This window comes from Pseudopipra pipra, chromosome 5, assembly GCF_036250125.1.
Source record: "Pseudopipra pipra isolate bDixPip1 chromosome 5, bDixPip1.hap1, whole genome shotgun sequence".
NCBI lineage: Eukaryota > Metazoa > Chordata > Aves > Passeriformes > Pipridae > Pseudopipra > Pseudopipra pipra.
Window position 1 is genome coordinate 48,439,393 of NC_087553.1, and position 23,498 is coordinate 48,462,890.

General features: G+C 37.1%; 1 protein-coding gene across 6 annotated transcripts in view; it reads right to left on the reverse strand.

The window, feature by feature from the left end:
* The window catches only part of DOCK4 (dedicator of cytokinesis 4), a 247,191-nt gene that overhangs the window by 128,252 nt on the left and 95,441 nt on the right, over positions 1-23,498 (reverse strand). For all 6 annotated transcript variants that reach the window (XM_064655979.1, XM_064655978.1, XM_064655976.1 and 3 more), the window contains exons 2-8: positions 23,256-23,339; positions 22,211-22,251; positions 18,737-18,792; positions 17,222-17,318; positions 15,422-15,570; positions 13,961-14,045; positions 12,148-12,299 (exon numbers count right to left, since the gene is read on the reverse strand). In XM_064655979.1, coding sequence (XP_064512049.1) covers positions 12,148-12,299; positions 13,961-14,045; positions 15,422-15,570; positions 17,222-17,318; positions 18,737-18,792; positions 22,211-22,251; positions 23,256-23,339 — 664 coding nt within the window. The remainder of the gene's footprint in view (positions 1-12,147; positions 12,300-13,960; positions 14,046-15,421; positions 15,571-17,221; positions 17,319-18,736; positions 18,793-22,210; positions 22,252-23,255; positions 23,340-23,498) is intronic.

A 23,498-nucleotide genomic window follows, 5' to 3' on the forward strand; every position in this document is an offset into this window, starting at 1 on the left:
CATTGTAATGGGCACACATTCATGTACATGAATTTTTATACAGAAAAAAAGTTACATTGCTGGAAAAGTACAACAAAGTCCAGTCCAAACTCTGCCTCTCTAGTCAGTGTTCAAACCCCCCAGAAGTTCTGTGCTCTTGGTCCCAGGTACTTGTGTCTGACACACACTTCAAACATATCCTTCAACAACTGGAAAATGCCACATCCACTTTTTTCCCCAGAATGATATCAATTCTTATAGATAATGGTAGAAACAAACCCCTCTTTTTATGAAGGGTTAATTATTAATAGAGGCTCTGAATTTCCATGACATTCAGAAACACAAAACTTAAACATCAGAAAATCAGATATAGAAGAAGAAATCATATACAGGAACAGAAGATCTGAATATCAGCTAATGTGCTTATGCAAGTATGTTCACATATGATAAATTATTTCTCCCTCTCTCTCCAGCTTCTGTATTTGGGATACATTGCACCATCTAAAATTATTTCCAAAACTGGATTTCAAGTGCCCTCCCCATCATTTCCCAAACCTAATTTGTTCTCTTCTCTGATGTTAGAATAAAATAAAGAATTAAGTGTCTGAAAAGAAGATGGAAAGGAACAACAGATTCACACATTGTAGACCTGGGTGTCCCGGTGGACACCAAGTTGAACATGAGTCAGAAACGTGCCCTTGTGGCACAGGAGGCCAATGTTATCCTGGGGTACACTAGGCATAGTATTGCCAGCAGGATGAGGGAAGTGATCCTTTTCCTCTCTACTCAGCACTGGTTATACCACACCTGAACATGACCAAGGAACTAGATAGAAAGGCTGTGAAAGCTGGAATCATTTAGCTTGGAGAAGGCTCAGAGGGGATCTTATTAATATATCTGAATATATCTGAAGGGATGGTGCAAAGAGGACAGTCAGGCACTTTTCAGTGGTGCCTGGTGAGGCAAGGACATAACCTGAAGCACAGAAGGTTCCCCCTAAGCATCAGGAAACAAATTTTTAACTGAGAGTGTCTTACCAGGCCTTGCTCCCCAACACGACAGACTCAACAGCAGGGAACCTGCACCTCCAAGCTGCCAGAAGGAAAGAGAGCGAAGGCCTTTCCTCCGTTCTTCTTATAGCCTGGCTTACGTAAAAATTGTAGGGAATACTGGGTAAATCTGAGCCCTTCCTTGGTTACAAACTGGTCACCAAGGAAGGCCCAGACCAAAGTACCACAGAAACTTAAAAGCGATCTGGACATGATTGCAGGCAACCAGCTCTAGACAGGTCAGACCAGATGACTTCTGGGCTTCCCTTTCAGCCTCAACCATTCCATGATTTTGTGGTTATGTGTAAGTACCACATAAAGGCAGCACAGATATACAGCTGGGTCATTTGGGTGTTTATGGAAATATGGTTCTTAACAACATTCTTTTCCATTTTCCACCTCTGCAAGTTAGTAACTGCCATGATGCAAAATTTTACCACTTGTTTACTTGCCCTGAAGTTTCAAATGACTATAATTAATGAACAGCAACATGTGACTTATTCTTCATGAGCCAGATGGCCAGGGTTCTTCTCCTGTACCTTTTTAATAACTTCTGTAGCCTTGCACTGAGTATACACCCTACAGCTTCACAAATATTCTCCATCTCCTTTGGGGTCTAGTGATCAGCATGACTTGGAAGCAACAAAGAATTTAACTATTCGAGCCTCCTGCTTTTAGAGTGCTAATGTCTGGAGTATTGATCCTAAGTAAACCAGATACTAAAACTCAAGTGTAACCCACTCACATATTTAAAATAATATTGAACCTTTGAGATCTTACTCAAGAGAGGCCATAAGGATATCTTTGTAGAAAGACATCTTGTATTGTCAGCAGTGAAACTTCTGTATAGAGGAAATGTATTATCAGCTTGATTCAAGAGACATCCAAGCCCTTCCTTGCTGCTGTTAACAGTAATAGTCACTTGGGTAAACTTTCATCAGAGGGATGACTAAAAGACAGGTTTTTTGAGCTGTGATAGAACAGAGCAGGTCTCAGGTTTAAAGATGCTGATGGAGGTTGCAAAAACATGTATTTAAACATTCACTTACTATACCAAAATCCTTTAAGATTGTTGTAGAATAAGGGAGTGTCGTGGTTTGGACCTTGTTTTCCCCCAGAGGCTAAGGAAAGTGGTAGACCCCAAGGGGTGGAAACCCCTGAAGTTTTGAAGTTCTGCCCAATGGGCGCTCCTGCAGAAATGTAAACATATCACAACCAGACCGGAAGAGAAGAGTTGTAGTTTTTGGTTGTTGTAGGAGAGGTGGCCATGTTGTGAGCCACGAGGAAGGGGCTCTGTGCCCCTTGGGGCCTCTGGCCCCCTCCCAGCCCCGGCTGGGGGGCTGCAGGGACCTGGAACAGCATAAAGCTGGGCTAGGTGCCTGTAGTTATGCCAGGAGATGTTTTTTTTTTCTCCATGGGCACACAGCAGCAGCCGGGACTGATCAGAGAAACGGTGGCAGAGAGCCAAGAGATAAGACCTGAACTGAAGGAGCAGCAGAAGCAACAGCAACATGCAGCACCGCAGAGAAAGGACTCCTGGAAAAAGAGCCAGCAGCCTGAGAGACAGAGTTTGGGGTAAGACTGATACCAGATCCCCCAAAACTCCCTTGGAGACCCTCTTGGAGAAGAGGGACATGGACTCCTATTTTAGAGGAGCCTTGGAGTATGCAGCACGAGAGAGAGAGGAGCTGAGAAGCTCAGGGCGTCCCGGAGCTGGACCAGGACGGCCAGATGGAATGCGGGGGGAGTTGACCTTGGCTCCCCCCCCTTGCACTGCTGCCACGGTGGCAGCCTGAGAGACAGGGCACAGAGGCCCTGCAAGCAAGGAGCTGAGTCTCCTGAAGATACCAGACCGTCACGAAGACCCCCCTGTGTCTTCGTGATATGACGTGGTGATACGACCTTGTCTGGGGTTACGAAGCCCACGGAAGACCCCTCGGTTGAGGCGATGGGGCCGAGGGAAGTTGGATATCTCCCTCGTTGAGTGCTGGCAGAAAGCCAGCTATCAGCTGCTGCATGTGGAGAAGACAGACAGAACCTGCTGCCTTAGAAGATGCTGCTGCATAAAGACTGGAAGAGATCTGTCCTTCTTTCCCTCCTGGACTTTTATTTGGAGGGGAGAAGAGATCTGATCCATTGTAAATACTATATGTCATGGTAGAGATAGTTTGTGATCGTGTGTATAATGTGATATGGTATTTATTTGTACAGTCATTGTAATATATTCCCTTTCCCCCACTTTGAGTCTGGTGTGTTTTGTCTGGAAAAGCCCATCTCACATGAGGCTGAGATGTGGGAGGGGGGATGGAACTAGGGAATTTGATTTTTGGGCTATCTCAAACCATGACAGGGAGTACTTGTTCCTTAAAGGGACAAAACCAGCATGTTTTTTTCAAATATTTAAAAATTAGAACACTGGGTAGTAAATATTTTGATGAACAAAATGTGGATTTCAGCTTTGGGTAAAAGATTTAACTGAATTAAATTAACAGCAAAACTGAAAGAAGAAATGCATTAGAAGATTGAGGATGTGTACATCACTAAACAGGTAAGACTGAGAGTACAGCAAAGGAAGGGTAATATTTTTATTCCTTGATACGGTCTTGAGTTTACACAATCATTAAGGATATAACTAAAAGCTCACAGAAAAGAAAATGCAGTTGGCTTTCATTGGCCTTGGATAAACAGCCTATTCCTCTTTGTGCTGTTTAAGAATCTGTGCTCATTTGAGAGCCATATGATAGTTACAAACAAGGTTGTTCAAGGTGACAGAAAAAGGAGGATTAGCATGCCAACTTATCTCCATTCCTCAGACAAAAGGGGCCAGAGGCATCAATCATTTCTGATAAGATACTCATATCATATTGACACAGACACAAAGTGTATATCAATGAAAGGAAATCTTAACACACTCTATCTTTCTGAAGCATTGCCTTGAAATGTTCCCATTATAAGCACTGTTACATGGAAAAAAATATAACTTTAAAAAATTGGTTTAGAAAAGACAATGCTACATAAAAACTGTTTGTTATATTGCAGATTTAAGAATTTCTATAGCAGTATGTTGGCATAACACAGATGCACAAAGTCTACATAAATATAAAGGTCAGCAAAGCAACTGGGACTGTGAGCAGAAGATGATGCAGCATTCTTACACAAACTCATCAATGCCAAGAACAGTCTGCAGTCTGAATTGAACACATGTAGGTAGCAACCTAATATCCTCCATTCCATTTTTCATAACACACTACCCAGTGTTGCTAGTGTTTTCAAAATTCTCTTAAAAAAACGGTCAAGATCTCTAGATTTGTGCTACAAATATCAGTAGTCTTACAGGATCTACACTGGAAAGGTAGGCATTTCCAAGGACATTAGGATAACATGATTTTTTTAACACAGTCATCTGGTAAATGTTTTCTTCGAGGTTTTTTTGTTTTCTTTTTTTTTGTAGCATCAGAGTATTCTTACAGCAAGAAATAAAGTTAACAGAGCCTCAGTGAATAATGTACACTGTCTGGAAAATAGCTAAGCTGTTACTTTGTCCCTTGCAACTTGTTAAACGAATTCTATTAAAAGCTAATAAGTGAGATCTTTCCAGGATCTGATAAAAAAAAAAATCAATACATTTTTGATTAAAGGATTGGTGTTCTTAGAGCTCCATTGTAAATGGGCCCCCTGGCTATACTAAGGTCATCACTGTTGCAACAAACTGCTGTATTGGGTAAATTATATTAGTATCTGTGGAGGGAAAGCACGTAATCTCACCTTTATTTCTCTGAAAATCTGCCACTACAGAACTGGTAACTGTGTAATCTCTTGAACTATCTATTACTGGCTTTTTAAGTGTGATACAACTGCAGAAAGAGAAGTTTGTTTCATTAACTTGTGTGCTGGTAAGAGAAAATAATATCCCCAAAGCCAGCAATCATCACCACATTCATACACTTCAGTACTCTAAATATTGGGAATCTAAGCATCTTTATATTCCAAGGAACAGAAAAATCTCAAAAACTTCACAAATCTGATAAATGAGCACACACAACAACTGATTTATAAAGCAGCTAATAAAGAGCATCAGAATACAGGATTGTTGCATTGTGCTCAAGTGTTGCAAACACACATTTCTAGTCTGCCTTTGGAGCTGTAACAACGGCCTATCTCTCACCTAAAGTTTAAACTTAGCTATTTTCTCATTAAATGCATCTCACATTAAATCAACTGCATTCAGGTGTCTATAATCCGTTTAAACTCTGAAATAGTTTTTGTAATGTGATTGTAGTGGCTAAAAAGACCAGTTAACTCCCAAAGTAAAGTACAGCTGAGTTACTCTATGCTTACAGGATTTTCCCCCCTTCAAACTATGACTCTGTAATATCCATCTTACATACGCTATCTTACCTGATCTACATCATCAGGTTAGTTTGAATCAGGTGCTTTTGAAGAAAATCTTTTGATCATCCTCACATTTTGATTCACAAGCCAGAACAGTCTGAGCTAGTGAACTGACCTTCTTCCGCATGAAACCAAACTAGAACATATGCTCTTGCCACTCAGTCCACACAACTCAGTCCATTCAGTCCACGGTAAAATCCTTAAAACATTTACACAGGTTAACATTGGATCTAGCATGAACTGCTGCCCTACAAATCCACTCCTACTGGCTGGCAGTACTTGCCTAAGGAGACGGCAGTCTTAGACTTTCAAACTATTCATCTACTTACAACTAAATAAAATAATATAAAAACAAATTTGCAAAACTCTATACTAAATTGGTAAGCCCTTATGATTTTGCTCTTCTCAAACACTTGCTCAGCATGCCAAATTCCAGGAACAGATTTTATAAAAGCATTTAACAACACAAAGTCTGGATCCATACAGGGTATGTCTGAGCTCACATACTTTAGGAACAAACTAGGATGTTGTACAACCCTAAGTAGACAGTAAAAGCTCAGCCATAGCCAGGAAAACAGGACTGAACTGAAAGACAAACAAGCCTCAAGAGATGTGATCATGGACCTCTTTCATTTTCCAGCTACAGTAATAACACCATTTTAAAATTGTGTGTGCTAAAATATTTCCATCAGGATTCTAATAGTGAAATTAGTTCTAAAAATTAAAAGTATCATCAAGATAGCTTTTTATTTTCCTAAAGAACAAAAAAACCAAGGAATACACAAACAGGACTTGTGACCTTAACAGAAATAAGAGAAGAAGAGGAATGTAAGGCTCAAAGACATAAGAGTGCATAAAACAAAGAATTTTATTGGGACAAGTCATATGGCTGTATCATGTCAAAGCAGTGCCATTCACAACCTGCTCTACACCCCACTTAGGGGTTATTACTGTTCTAGGAAAGAAAACTGCAGAGCAGAAGGAGGGGGAGGCAAAGGGAACATGATACCAGAACACACCAGGGAAAACTCTAGGAATCATCAGGGGCTGACTTCAGCTGTTTATTGTTAATTTAAGTGATAGCAAAAATCATTCCTAGCAGCTAGTTTAGCCAGAAAATATGGATATATACATATGCATACATACCAAGTGAAATTAGCATGCACCAGTTAAGCAGAAAATGAATGACTTGCAACTGTAGTCTTAATGCACCAAGTGCACAAGCATGTCATCACTCAGATTTAAATACTTGACTTAAATACTATTAGTTTTCTTGAATATTCTCTAAGTAGAATATTCATGTTCAAAAAAAGACTTTTAAAGTGTGAAGAGACATATTAGACAATCATATCAATATAGAAATGGTCTGAAAAACAGTATTTATTAACAACAATAATAAAGTCAGAAATAAACCTTTATTTTATTATTACCTCTAACTTAGTACAACAGAACTGATGTCATTGTGGACACCAACACATTTAGAAACAGTTATTTTTAACAGCAATTTCCAGCAGCAAAAAGAAGTCTGGAGAAAAGTACAGTCCCATACTATCCCCCCAAAGTGGAAAGTGATCCTAAAAGAGTATTTACCTCTAGCTTAGTAAAGTTGATAGAAAAACATCCCTATTGCCGAAGTGGGTGCTGGCCGCACTAAGTCAGGTGCAAGCTGCTACCAATCCAGAGAAATCTTTAGCTAGGAAGTCTGAAGGTCAAAAAGAACCCTAAGCATCACTGTTTTTGTCACTATCTGACATCAGATTTCTTCTCTGTGAAAGTCACTGTGAACTGCATTTCAACATCAGTTTTTCGCATCTCACCAGAAAACATATTATTATCTAATTCTCAGTACATGTTGGAAAAATTAAGAGCATTTATATGTGTGATAAAGATGAAAAATTATTTAATTTAGAATATAGTGATGATCTATTCAAAACACTAAAAGAATACTGAGACACATTATCAAAACCAGAATAATCGTTTAATGCTTTTATGGCTTTAATTTCCATCTCTTACTTATTTTAAAAAGTGCTATCCTAGAAATGCACTGGTAGGTCACACATTGAGAACACCAATTTATATGTTAAATTAGAAGAATTCTCCTTAAACATATACGTTGCCTACTACAACACAATAACAAAAGAGATAACACACCATGTATTCTATTTTAACAAAAAAAAATCAGTATATACTGAAGCAACAATAGTAAATTTGTACATATATTTATTACTTTTGATCCATCTACCCTTACAAATATTTTAAGAGCAAATTCAGAGTGCTTTTTCTTATGGATTTTACTCTTAAGGGCTACTGTCAAAAAGTCAGATAACTAACACTGAAAATTTATAACCTTTATGACTTCGGTACCAACTCTTTCTGAACTTGAAGCCTTAAACTTTATTAAGATCTAAAGTAGTGAAACAGGAAACAAAAAAGAAATAGGATGGATTCAGATCAAAATTGCTTCAGGGTATGCTGAGCAGCTCTTTAATCAATACAATCTATGGATTCTAAGGAGCCATCCAAAATGCCCTAAAGATGCAGATGTATCATCAGCTGAACTGCTTTCTAGGTTTTGCTGACTATAACTAGGTGTCTGTAGACAGTAACAGGAACCTAGAGATGCAATTCACACAAAGACCTTAAGTTTAGATGTCTTTGGAGCTGGATTCCAATCCTAAAGTCCATTGATTCACCATGAAACCTTCTGAAATTAGACAAAAAGGAAACGCTAAGCATTAGCATATGTCTTAATCCTGGCATCTTACTCGTCACCGCAGAAAGATACCTCCATCTACACAGATTCCAGAGCTGATGACGTGTCCACTCCTCCTCCTGCCACCCACCTGAAGACATACTTGTATTTTCTTTCAGGACTAATTCTTGTCTAATAACTACACAGAGAAACAAAAGATGATGAAGAGGAGGAAATGCTAAATTTAAATAAAAAGCACTTTGAATTTTTTTTATTTATTTTTTAAATAAAGAGGAACAAGAGTGCAGTACAGCTGAAGAACAGATTTATATTAGTAGGTTGGGGTTTTCTTTAAGAAAACAAAGATCCATGACCAATTTCTCACTCTGCCTTTGAATGTTTAAACTTACATTTTCTATCTTCCAGAGAATCTGGGACTGTCTCCTAAGCGACAGCAATCTTCATTGTATAAAGTGTAAAAAGAACAAAAATTACTACTATTCTCCTTTTCCTCCTCCGGTTGTCTTTACAAAGACAAACCGTGGCTAACATTGCATCATGTTAGAATCCAGTCCTGCCAAGAATACTTACTGAGCTTAGTTCTTGTGGCAAAACATATGGGTCACAAGTATTAGAGACAAGTTTTGGGCTGACATTCATGGTCATAGTTTTCAATTTGGTATCTAATTTTTTTTCTACTCTATACATCGATATTCCTTTAATCTGTTCTTGGCATGTAATGATGTTATATTTTCTTATTAGACACTCAATTCTAGTCCCACTAAGTCAAATGCAAGAACTGTTAACACACTGTGTTTTCTGCTCATAACTTGGTTTGTCTCAACTGCTACGGCACAATTTTTTCGGAGAGAATCTGTAACTGTACAACAACAACAAAAAGTTTCACTAGCTTTCATTGCTCAGTGACTGTTCTCTTAGTCCAATTAGTTCTTGAGAAAACTATAGTTTTACAATGGCCTAAGGACGATCCTATTCTTGCACTTTAACACAAATTTCAGCTATCAGACCATATATTCCCTATGTTATGAAATACCTTTTTTTCTCCTTGTTTTTCCAAAGCACAGACTTTTCCACGTGGTAACATGCTATCCACATTAATAATAACAGATATTTTCAAAACAAAGGAAGAGCAACATCAAACCCTTTCAAAGTATTTGACACTATAGTTGATCAGAAAAATCAGAAACTGCAAATCTGCCAAGTCACTATCCCAGAATGAAATTATTTTCTGCATGCTCGTAAAAATTACATCCTCTCATCACTAACGTATAAATACTCAAAATTTAATGAACATATTCTGTATAAACTCTGTAACAATATACAGATAGATTTATGCAAATACATTGAAAAAAAATGTCACTAAGAAAAATGCCACAAAATATCCTTTATACACTGTGCTTCTTGCAGGCCAGTACCCTGAAGAAGCCAGGTGAACTGTGAGCTCAAACATACTATGTTTCCTTCTGAATCGTTTTGGATCAGAGGATCCTACCCAGAGAATGTTTTTTCTAGCACTAGTCTGGAGATGCAACTACTACCTCTTTTTGTAGATACTTGCCCCAACTCAGCATCTACAATTGCAACTCAGCTAAACTGCAATACTTGAACAAATATTTCTGTTCAAACAGTGGAATGCATGAAACTGATAAAACAAAACCACAACAAAAAAACCCAACCAACCAACCAACCAAACGAAAAAAAAAAACAAAACACAAAACCAAAACCCAACAAAAGGCTGTAGAAAAAGATATCCAATCATTTAAAAAAAATCAGGTAATGTTGCTTCTAGTCCTCCAACAATCTTTTAAAGCTGCTATTTCGATTGTATCCATATGTACTAACAAAAATTATACATTGTACCATACTGTTGTGCACCAAGACCAACTAGCTTTGGTTTAACACCATGATAAACTTGTTAAGTCAATTCCAGGTCTAGACCACACAGACCATATAAATCTCCAGCGTGGACACCTTTGAATTCCACAGTTCATTCTGTGATACAGGCATACCTTGCATTTAATTTGTTACTGTAACAAATTAGTTAATTTATTACTCTTGGGTTCAGCTTTTTCAACATGTTGAGAGGTTTCTGTTTGTTTCTTGGAAGGGTTTTTTGTTGTGGGGTTCTATCTTTGTTTGATTTGCACATTTGCAAACTACCATCACAAAGCTTATCCTGTCATTCCACCCATGCCCTAGAAGGCAGTTCGGATTTGTAACAACACGCTTCTTCAAGGTTTGCCAGTAATGGGATGAGGAAGTTCACACAGTAAGCAGCTGCAAACAGGCACTGGAGTCAGGAATCAATAACTAAAGGTCAGATCACAGCAAGCATGTGAGAAACAGCTCTAGAATTTGTGCTTTCATGTAACATGAAATCCAATCCATTTGCTTTCATACCACCACTACTGCCTTAACCTTCTTCTCAGCAATCCATATCACCCCAAATTGTTTTCTGTCAAAGTCTGCAGCTCTCTCCTAAATCTATCACCTGCTGTGGCATTCACTGGAGTGAACACAAATGATGTGTCTTGATGCACATTTAATCTTCAGAAACGACAGTAAACTGCATTTTGGTGACTACTGTCTAAATTACAGGCCAGAATGAAATACCAGTATTTAGCAGCTAACACTGTAACAATAGCTGCGTATATATGATCTCACTAACAGTAAAAATTAATGTACTCAGTATACCCTTCCTTCAAAGCACTGGTTAGTTATCTTGCCTGTGCTGCAAAGCACAGACAGAATTTTGTCAAATTCAGCCCAACTTCCACATGGGTCCCCAGATTCCTATTGCCATATGTAAGACAACAGCCTGTGGGAAGGACTCACATGGGAGAATTTCATAGAGAACTGTCTCCTGTGGGAGGGACCCCACCCTGGAGCAGGGGAGGAATGTGAGGAGTCCTCCCCCTGAGCAGGAAGGAGAGGCAGAGACAACATGTGATGAACTGACTGCAGCCCCCATTCCCTGTTCCCCTGCACTGCTGTGGGGGTGGGTGATGGAGAGATAATCAGGAATGAAGTTGAGCACAGAAAGAAGGGAGGGGTGGGGAGAAAGATCTTTTAAGTTTGGGGTTTATTTCTCATTATCCCCACTGATATGATTGGTAATATTAATTTTCCCCTAGTAAAGTCTGTTTTACCTGTGATAGTAATTAGTGAGTGATCTCTTTCTGTCCTTATCTTCACCTATGAGCCTTTTGTTCTATTTTCTCTCCCCTGTCCAGTTGAGGAGGGGAGTGACGTAACAGTTGTGGTTGGCTGGAGATCAGGGTCAACCTACCACACCCATCACCCCTGCACAACCACTTAATGGTTCAGACTTCCTGGCATATTCCTCAAACAGAACTTATTAGGTTCTTGCATTAACCGTGCTCTCCTCCTGTGCTCTTATTTATTAAGTGCATAGCAGTTTCACTACTGATCACTCCCATGTTTTCTGTTTTCTCTCTTGGCCAATATTCTGTTGAAAGTAGAAATAAATACTAAATATTTAAAAAATCAAAGGTTATCAAGACTCTCACAGAATTTAAGCTCTAGGACTAACAGAAAAAGAATGCTTCAGCTCCCAGCTGAAAAAATTGGCCAAACAAACCCAAAGTGGATGTGATATTGGGTGAGACTTCATCTCACAAATATGACAGAGCAAGTAACAGTTCAAAGTTCTGAATGTGCACTGACTAGAAGAGAGGAAAATAGATACCGAAAAATGACCTTTAGGTCCCAGCACTAACACTCATTCTGTATGCATACATGTATATATATTCCTACATAAACAAAACCAACTGAAAACTGAAATAGATAAACAAGACAGCAAAATATACATTTCTTTAAACCCAAAATTATTACACATAACAACTGAATTTCAGAAAGAACCAAAAAATTCTCTTAAATCAAGAATATCTTCTTATTATTTCTTAATGTGCAATTTGGTACCTGGGTCAAAACATACAGTATATATTGTAAAACTTATGTAAAATCAGTATTTGATTAAAAACCATATGGTACCTGATAGGTCGATTTTCTTTACTGTCAAAGAGCGAGAAGATTACTTCCAGTTCCTCTCCCAGATTGGAGCACATTAAACTCTTCATCTGAACAAAAAGATGATGGCTGCTAGCAGGTACTGGTGTGTCTTTTTTCCGATGACGATGTTCCATCTAAAAATACCACAAACACAGAGGCCAGTTTGAATTAAAATCTCAAAACAAAAAGAAGTAAGAAATGTAATATAGAGCTACTTTCTTAATCCAAATTATTATTTTTTTATTCAGTATTTATTTGTAATAGGGTTTTTCTTTTTTTTTTTTTTTATCTGAGAAGAAGAACACAAGGAAGTTACTTTCTCAGTGTTGCACCGCATCATAGTTATCTCTAGGAGAAAAATAGTAACCTCTAGAAGTTTACCTTTTTTCTACTCTGAAAATTCTCAGACACTTTAAAGCTTTGTGCTGTAACAATATAGTATTTCATAGCTGGTTTAAACAGTTAATGATCTGATATTCTAGTTTTCAAACACATAAAAAATGCTTTTGCAGAAGACTAAATACCAGTATTTTAAAATGGAAAAAAGTAATCACGTCCATATTTTACAACCTTTGGCAAACTGCTAAATAGAAGCTAATAAATTATTTTGATTTGACTTCATAGTTCATACCTTCAGAATTTTAATCACCCATTAAGAGCAGGAAAATATTAAGTTGTACTATTTCTCTCTTACATCATACCAAAAATAATTTTAAACTGCATTGTTTCTAAGCTACTTAGCATTAATACCAAGGTTATCTTTTTTCCCCTTTTTTATTTTTCAAAGTACACTCCATGAGTTCCATTATTGGTGTTCCGGGTTATTTTTCCTCTGCAGGTTTCTTCTTATGTTTAATGGTTCCGCACTGTATTTCATCTAGTGCTTCAACAGGATTCCATAATATTGCATATGACTTTGAAACTACTCAAAGGTATACTGATTCTAGCATGAAGATTTTATGATTAGGCTTGACATTACAACTTATCAGCACAAGTAGTTAAAGGTTTAAAAAAAAATATTATCATTTCAGCTCCACAAAAAAAATATGTGACTGATACTTCAGGGGGTTTTTTCTACTTAAATACAAAAGTTATCATAAATACAATTTAGTTTAAATGAAAGCTTAAGTCTTAAGCACATAAGGCTCTGAAATGTGTATCTGTAACAGCTGCAGTACTTAAATATGAGCCAAAGCCTACATAAATGAATTGGCAAGTTTTCTTAGATCGCACTGGAGATTTAATCAGAATAAGAAATATCAGTGCTGGTTTTAGTAAATCAAGATGGGCTTTCATACCCGAAGGAGAGCTTTCCTATGTAATTTAACTGCTATTTACATTAATATATTAGAAAGACCAAGAGCCCACTGTGATTAATTGTGACAATACTCATACCATGAGAATATTATTATATTTCCACAAATCTTGTCTAAACGGACTCATGGGCCAGGTAAAGCTCTAATGAAAAACAATCTCATAAGCTTTTATTGATGATTAAATTCATGTTAAGAGTCTCAATTTTAATGATATATCAGGAAACAAAACTTTTAACAAATAACATGTAAAATAAGCACATGTGCCCACACAAATTTGATACTGAATCAAAGCATCTCATACAGATGTAGAGATGACATAGGCATTCAAAAAATATTTCTTTCCTCACAGTAAAACTCATTATGTTATGAAGCACGAGTTTATTGGATCAGAAAAGGTGCTTCTGGTTAAGTAGAGAGCTGCCATCAAACCAAGAGTATTTAATTTAATAGCAAAAGTACTGAGTATTACATTCACATACCAGCCTGTAGAGCTCAGTAATGCTGATCTCTTCAGGATCCACCATAGCATATTCTTTTCTTGGAACTAAGTCAAGTCCCAGCTGTCTGTATGAGAAATGGAATAGCAGTAAGTCATTTCCACATTCAAGAGAAACAAATTAACTCTGCTTCTGATTATTTTTTATTTCAATAAACAATGTTCATGTTAATTGGTACTCTACAGTTGACTTTGGTTTTGGTTTCATGTATTTTGGTTGTATTTACCATTCACTCCTCCCCTTTCTCCACTTTGCAACGTTAATAGAATATGCTTTTCTACAATTTTAAATCTGTTTTACATTGTGGACGATGTACAATGGATATTTCCTTTGTACTATAGTGAACACTGTACAATATGAATGCACTAGTACCATCAATTTGAATGACAACCAAGGAAAAGAAGACAAAAACAAAATCCATCAAATGCCAAAACACCAGCTTATTCTTAATTTGGACTGGATGGTACCAAAGATGCTTGCCTCTATCCTCTGAACGAAATAAGGAAACGAGCTTGAATCAACAGGAATAAAATTTATTTTCAGCACAGCAGCAAGCAATAAATATTAAGAACACATCAGAGGCAGTCATGCTGAATTTAGAAAAATTTGAAATATTAGAAAGTTTTTCAAAAATATGTTTTAGAGAGCAGGAACTGACCACTTCAAAAACCTTCACAATTCCAGTCAGTTAGCACAAAATTCTAAGCAGACAGGTAATCATTCACATTTAGTCACAACCTTTTCACTATGTTAAGTATTAGGTGTCAGATAGGCATAGCATCCCCTGAAGTTCTACTAATCTAACAATATTCTACTACTGAATATTATTACATTTCTCCATGGTTTAACTGTATAAATACAGGTTAAAGAAAAGACTTTGGAAACAGCACCTAAATGCCAAAAGGTGTTTCCTTGCTTAAAAAAAAAAAAAAAAAAAAAAAAAAGGAGAAAGAAGTAAGATAATACCATTTGTGTTAGCTTGTATTAGTTCTTCAGATAAAAGGAAGATGTAGAGCATAGTAGCATGACATATGTCAGAGATACCCAAGCAGGAATGAAACTGTGTGACACAAGTTAAAAAAGAAGCAATGTCAGCCAATATAGTTTCAGTTAAGGCACAGCACTTTGCTAAATGCATCATACAGGCCAACAGCCAAGTGTGTTTTAAAATGATTTAAAAGGCTGCTGCAGATATTCCAATGCAATTCTCTTATAGACAGTATCACTGCTATGTAAACTACACTGATATAAAAAAAAAAAAAATAAACCAATTAATTATTTTTCACTGTTAAAACATAGTGGACAGAAAAATAATCAAAGTCCATTAAAAGAAAGGTAACACGTGTTAGAATTGTTCCTTATTTCAGCATTCTATAAATCAGCCTCAAGCGATGGCCTTAAAATCTTATTACATTATTTTAATTTATTGTTATATTTACTCACTCATTGCCCCAATCCAGTCGAGCAGTGATGTGTCGCTTGACATCCTTCATTCGATCATGGGTGAGGTGGCCAACAAGGACCTGCCTTCGCAGGTCTAGGATTTCATTCATTATATGCCACAGCCGGTGAAAGAGATCCCCCTCATTCCTCTGTGAGACAAAAATATAATTGCCTCTACATCACCTGTCTAAGGTGACAATCCTCATAAATACAGATATGGTAAAGAAATGAAGAAAACCCTTTCTTCCCCCTACTTAGTCTTTTTTCCCCTACAGTACTGTGACCATTTTACCAGCACATTTGTGTGGGTGTGCACATAAAATCATTTCAGAGCTTACCGCACACCCTGTCTCTGGACCACACTCATTCCAGTATTTCACTCCAACTCCTTATGTCTCATGTTAACAGAGTCTAATGTACACGACAGATATGACAAAAATTCAACAAAAAAGTTGTTTCAGTTGTTTATTCCCAGAGCATGTTCATTCTGTGCTGCTGTGTCATCCAAATTGAATATATGATCTGTAATTCAAGACTATTTGAACTCATGCAGCTAAAGGGTAGAAAAGACAATAGCTCTGAGCATTCAACTCTGAACCATAGACTGTTAAAGTTCTTTTAACTTTTTCTTGCACTGATATAACTGTACACACTACCATCTAATGCTAAACAAATAGTATCATGCAGATAGAACCTTGTCCAGACAGTCCTTCTTCATCTAACTGTCAAGTACAAGAAATTACGTGAATATAATTGCTTTAAAACCACATCCTCCTACTCTAATTATATACCAGCAAAGGGCATAAACAATTTCCCATAAAAGAACTTCTGTTTGGGAAGAATCTGTAACTCTTCCTTCACCAATTCTAATTTTACCCGATATACTTTTTCTGAGAACCTTCAGCTTGAGGAAATTATTACAACCTCCATTTATGTGATGCATCACACAAAGTTGAAAAAACACTCCTATTCAGATTTGTTCTGTTAATTCTTGCAATAAACTCTAAGCCCATTTCCCTTTTCCTTGTTCCTAAGAATAAAAGGCATTAAAAACACAGCTCAGCTCCTTCTCCTGAATTATTGCTATGAAAAGCTCAAATTCACTTAAAGGACCATTACTCTCCATCAATAACTTTTATATTCCAAGGGCTCTGAAAAATTGCCATTTGATAAATCTACTCTTTATTTCACGTTCATTCACTTCATAAGCTCACTAAAATGGGCATTAATTTATTGTTTGTCTTGGCTTTCTCTCTGGAAAGAAAGCAAGCCAGGGTATTTTGAATGTGCAATAACAGCAGTGAAGAAAAATGCTGCCAAAAAAAGAAACAACTGCCACATGCAGTAAGAACAGGAGGGAAATATGAACATTATAAGTAACAGAAAACCAAAGAAAAAAGGTCCTACAAAGAGCCCTTGAATTAGAAGAAACAGACAGAAAGAACTTTGTAGGAACATTACAGTTAACTAAACACACAGTACATTTTCATAATTTTCCATCAGACACTAGCATACACACATTGCATTTCTACAGTTAAGAAAAATTGAATAAATAGTAATTCAGGTGCATCTTTGGTCTTGGTATCTAAAAATAAGCTCTACTGAAGTAAATTATGCATGTGAATACAGGAGACATGCTAATGTTTAAGAACAGTATGAAGCTCAAAATAAAATTTTCAGGTTAAAAAACAAACTGACTTTTTTTCTGAAATATATACTTCAACTAAGCTAGAGCATTTAAACAATAGCATGTCTTTTGAGATGGCATTAAATCAAAGCGATATTATTCAGGGTACTTGCCACATAGAGTTGTTTCCACATTGTTCCCCAGTCTCTTAAAGTTGATGTCATTTCTGTAATAACAGAATCTTCTGTTGGAATAACCATTTCAAATTGTCTGTAACATGCAGAAAAACACATGATATTACACAAGCATTATTAATGCCATTGAAGTTACTAATAAGTAGACTTTGTCCTGCCGACAGTGATGTCTATCATGGGTGCTCCTTCAGACCATGACATTTTCAATTTGTATATTAATTTCATCCCCATGAAGAAACTTGGGGTGAAAATAGTTTAATCCCTATGCAAGGCTTGGTCCTAGAGAAGTTAAGGTGAGTTTTTTTGCTATGAGATAATCATGTCAAAAACAACTTTCACAGCATAATAATTCCCATTGTTTCCAAAGGGATCTTGCCACTAGCTTTTTATGCCTGGATTACTTTTTTCATGATATCTTGTCTCTCTTAGGAAATTAACATAATAATGTGACAGCTCCTGGCTGTGACTTGTGGTAGGGTGTATGGCCTGAATGGGAAATATAAACTAACAAAGAAAATAGAGGCAACAAAGACTGAACTCCCTGCAAGTACTGTCATGGTGTCCACTAACAAAAATTATTTCTCCTTTAAGCTTTATTTTATTGTGATGGTTTACAATTTTATTTCACTGAACCTTCAGTTTTAGCTACAACCACTTTGTAAGGAGAAAGCATTCTAAGGCATGACAAACCGCATGTGGCCTGAACTCCATAGCAAACAACAGTGAGTTTAACAGTAATGTAGGGACATTTTCACCTGTGGAAATGAGACTTTTTAAAATATTATTACAATCTTCATGATTATTTCTGCCCATTACAAAAAAAAGACCTTCTACTCATTCACTCATGCTCCCAAAATAAAGGTCACATACAATTAATATTCAGGCATCCATTTATTATGAGAAATGTCTTTACGTAAACAGGTTTTAAACTGTTTTGTACCAGTTCCCTATTAATAAGTCCAAATAAAGGATAAAATGTGAACACTCACAAATTAAGTAAAGCTTCGGAAAAAACTGTTGAGCTCAGATCACTGACAAAAGTTTTTTAAAATTGATACCATCAAAGTAAGTATTACATTAAAAAAAAAAATTTCTTTCAGTCAGAGCATTTGATTTCCAAAACAAAATTCTAAAACTCATCTTAACCAATTATTCTGTTTTTTATCAACTCTTCTAAAAATGACATCAGTCTTTGTCAAAAATAAATATTGGCTTTTTATCATCCGAAGAAAAGAAGTATAGGAAAAAACATCTCTATTCATTTACAGTTTTAGTGAAATCTTTTGCCATTAAACTGATACATTATTTTTGCCTTTTCAGAATACATCACTCTAATTTTCTGACCATGAAGGAGTATCAGGTTATCTAAGGACAACCATTTCAAGTCCTGTGGCAGTAAGCTGAAGTTAAGATATCATTTCTTTGTAATCAAAAGATCTTTGATACAAGTAACTGATCACATTTAAATATGTGAAATCAGAACATGTCACCTACCCTTTGTTCTTAACACACGCATTCTTCAAATGAATGTAGTTAGATGGAAATATGCCCTGAAAAATAAAACCGTTTAGGTAAAAGAAGTCCCATTACATGAGTTCGGCATACCATTTTGTACCATTCAATATGCAAATGCATGCTGAATTAAAAAGTCCTCCAAATAAGTAACAAAAAACACACACAAGGAAAGAATGCAATAAATACTCAGTATAGCTCTAACAGAAACTAAAATGCCATATTCAGTAGAGTTTAAATCATAGAATCAGCTGGGTTGGAAAAAACCTCCGAGATCATCAAGTCCAACCCTTGATCCAACACTGCCATGGTTACTAGACCATGGCACTAAATGCCACATCCAGTCTCATCTTAAAAACCTCCAGGGACAAAGAATCCACCACTTCCCTGGGCAGCCCATTTCAATGCCTAATTACTCTCTCTCTACAAAATTTCTTCCTAATATCCAACCTAATCCTCCCCTGGCAGAGCTTAAGACCATGCCCTCTTGTCCTACTGCTGGTTGCCTGGGAGAAGAGATCAACCCCCACCCGGCTACAACCTCCTTTCAGGGCGTTGTAGAGAGTGATGAGGCCTCCCCTGAGCCTCCTCTTCTCCAGGCTAAACAACCTCTCTCAACCTCTCCTCATAGGACTTGTTCTTCAGTCCCTTCACCAGCCTTGTTGCTCTTCTCTGGACCTGCTCCAGCACCTCAATATCCTTCCTAACTGAGGGGCCCAGAACTGGACACAGTACTCCAGGTGTGGCCTCATCAGCGCTGAGTACAGGGGAAGAATCACTTCCCTGGTCCTGTTGGCCACACTGTTCCTGATCCAGGCCAGGATGCCATTGGCCTTCTTGGCCACCTGGGTACACTGCTGGCTCACATTCAGCTTCCTGTCAATCCACACTCCCAGGTCCCTTTCTGCCTGGCTGCTTTCCAGCCACTCTGTGCCCAGCCTGTAGCGCTGCATGGGGTTGTTGTGGCCAAAGGGCAGGACCCGGCACTTGGCCCTGTTGAACCTCATCCCGTTGGAATCAGCCCATCTCTTCAGCTTGTCCGGGTCCCTCTGCAGAGCCCTCCTGCCTTCCAGCAGATCAACACTCCCCTTGGCTTGGTGTCATCTGCAAATTTGCTAATGGTACACTCAATCCCCTCATCCAGATCATCAATAAAGATATTAAACACTACTGGGCCCAACACTGATCCCTGGGGGACACCACTAGTGACCAGCTGCCACCTGGATGCAGCACTGTTCACCACCACTCTCTGGGTCCAGCCACCCAGACAGCTCTTAACCCAGCAGAGAGTCCTTCAACACTTCAGAATATTAGAAGATAAACACATGTAGAATATGCAGAAGGCTGTTTGAGAGCTCCCTTAGTGAAGGGTATTCATTATCCCATGAATAAATGGTTTTATTCATTATTCCCATCTTGACAAGAAACAGACAGCTGCTGGGGATAACATCTTACCAACCATGCCTTAAAAAAAGGGGGTTTCTGACAGAGATTTTCAAAATAAAGCAAAACAAATAAAGTTAATGAAGTTCTATAAAAATAAAGATAAGGTAATATAAGAAGTCAAAATAAAGTTTTATTTTGTGGTTACTGTGCCCTGCAGTGCACAGGAGAGTTGTAGTAGACGCCTGTCAAAGAGCCCCAGTGTCCAGCCAGGAGCAGTCCTTTCTAGTCGTTTAAGGGCTGTCCACTGTTCTCTTGAACAGGCAGCGTTGCTGCAATGGTCATACTGCTCTTACAGCACACTAACCTTCATAAATCGAAATAAGCAAAATAAAGCAAGTCAGCTTCAAGCTTCTGGCTGGGAACATAATACACTACAGCTCATGCAGTGAGGGAAAATACATATATGTTCTCTTCATAATAAGCACAGCTGCATTCAGCTTTCCTTTGTGATGATGGAGTCCCATTTTCTTTTAACATAGCCATTAGATCTTCGACAAAAACACATCTACTATGTAGAGGCAACTACCCTTGTAAATGCTCTTACTCCTCTGTAATGCAAAGCAGTTCAGGAGAGCATCTCCCAAGGACACTAAGACATACAGCCTTGCAGGTGTAACAATATGCCAGAAAACAGGATGGCTGCATATGCACACTTACTGCAGCCCAGCTGCCACAGATAATTTTTTTGAGTGTCAAAGCTGGCAGAATAACAAGGCAGGAATCTTGACAGAGAAGTACGAATAACAAGGAGTTACAAGGCGCTCATATTATTTTACTTTCAGAGAGACTCCCTTCAAAAATCCAACTCAGAAAACTGTTTGCATTCACATTAGGAAAGCAGAAAATATACATCTCATCTCTTCACACATCAAGTCATGTTTAGAGAACCTATTCATAACTTCTATCGCACATTTGACAGACCACAAAGCAAGACTGACAGCAAGCATGTGGTAAGAATTGCAACAAAAGACACAGAAGATGCAATAACAAACCACAACTGCTCATGCTTTATAAATCAAATTGTAATATATATCAATGCGGTCAAAGTAGTAAACATCAGATTAGGCTCTCTGGTTAAATTTATTTTTCACATCGACATTCCATATAAAAGCAAGGAAATTTATGTGAGCACAGACTGCAGGCCTTAGCACAAAAGGCCAATGGCTTGACATGAGCCCCGAGACACTTCTGAAATTAAAGTATATGTGCCTTATTTTGCTGAAGAGTCTTGGAAATGGAGAGAAAAAGAAGAACAAAGCTTACAGTGCAAGTTAAAGGATCAATAGATGATATAAGATCTTTCTTTCCCATGAAAAACAAAATCTTTACAGTCCCAGAGGTAAGACAACAGGACAGATTAAGAAAATACAAAGACAAATAAGACAGATAAAGCTTAAAACACATTCAACACAAACGGACACTGAAATACAAATTTCATAACTTTCCATGTCTGAATGCAGAAAAATAAATCAGTGAAATCTGGTTTAGAGTACTATCAGCTATGCTACTATGGAAATCAAAAACTACACATCAAAAGAAAATAAAATGAACCATACATTTTACATGACAACACATATCTTTTATTCAATTGATACTCTACACATGGCTCCTACAAACTAGCTGTCTCCACTGGCTGCTCTAAATTAATTCATAGAATTAAGAAAAACAGGCACAATTTAACCAACTTCTCCAACAGTATTTACAATTTCTATTTTTTGCAGTCTTTTCCCTTCAACTTAACTTCGTTTGAGTTGAAAATCTAAAAATCAGAAATGAAAGAAAATTCATCAGAACCCTGGATTTGTAAAGTGTATCATTCTAATACACAGAAGCATTTCAGAAGGGTAATCCACATCCAAATCTAATTAAAGCAATATCAATAATACACTTAACACTAAGCCCTAGTTTTCTCTTAAGAGTAAATATCATATACTTACATGCAAACTATAAACCCTTAAAAAGTAAATATACATTTTTGCCAAAGAATGAAAAGCTGCAATTGACCTTTACCTTAACGTTCGGGTTTTTTAAGGCAAATCCTCTGTACCATCCTGAGAAGAAAGAACATTTTGTTTTTTAGTGTACGCAAATCAATTCCATATGTAAAACAGATTTCATCTTTCCCTTTTGAACAGATATGACAATTCCACAGTGCTGTCAGACCGCACTCATCTAAAAGACTTTCCATACAGTGAAAGTTATTTCATTTAAACCAGCTCATATTCGGATGACTTCATTCACACCATTTCAGGAATTACTCTTTTACTCTGTATGACTAAATGTTTCTAACAATGTAACCCAGGTATATTCTGCATTGGACACCATACCAGTCAAAACCGAAATGGTTTCTTACTAGCTGTAAACATTTAGAAATCATTTTTGGACTTCATGTTCTAAATTTATCAATCACATTACTATACAAAATTTAAAATACACCTTATTCAAAACAATAGATCCTATGCCTTCTAAAAGAACATTTCTTACAAGATTAACCATAAATAATCCTGGTATGAAACAAAAAAACCCCCTATATAATCCCAAATGATAAAAAAAATCAAAATGACAGAGAAGCCTTATGTGTTAAGGAGGCATGAAAAAAAATGCAACTTTATTTCTCTTACACTAGAAACAGACATTTGCTAAAATTATATTTGCATTCTCTACCTCAGAACAGATGCCAAAGAGAATGTTTCCACTGCTTTAAGATTTAAACTTGTGACTTTGATTTAATTTGATAGTGTCTTAATGACAGACAGGTTTCTCTCAGAAATACCAAGAAAGCAGAAGAATCACAATGAGAACTCCTTGCTGTTATAACTCTTACCCTCTATATAAGTTTATTAAACAGAGAGATTAAATAAAAATGAATGAACTGCAAATTAATTATTATAGAGACTAGAGCTAACTGGAATTGTGAAAAAAAATTAAGAGCCCAAAATGTGTTGCATTATTGACTTTTAAAATGTGTTAATTTAAGAAAATAAATTAATAGTACTGGGGTTCAAACCACCATATCAAACTTAATTATCCCTAGAATTCCAGCCTGTGAACTCACCATCGCATTTCTCTAATATTTGAACGGTGTCTCCAATCTCCAGTGATAGGCCATGTGGGACTGTCCCTCGAAAACCAGCTATTACTGAAAAAGATTATAAGTTTCAATTATTCACAAAATTAAAATATAAATTATTATTCCTATTGTTAACAAAAATAGTATATTACTAGGGAAAGTTACATGGTAGAACAAACAAGCTTACTAAAATTTAATAAGCTGTGGAAAGAAACAGAGGTTAAGCCA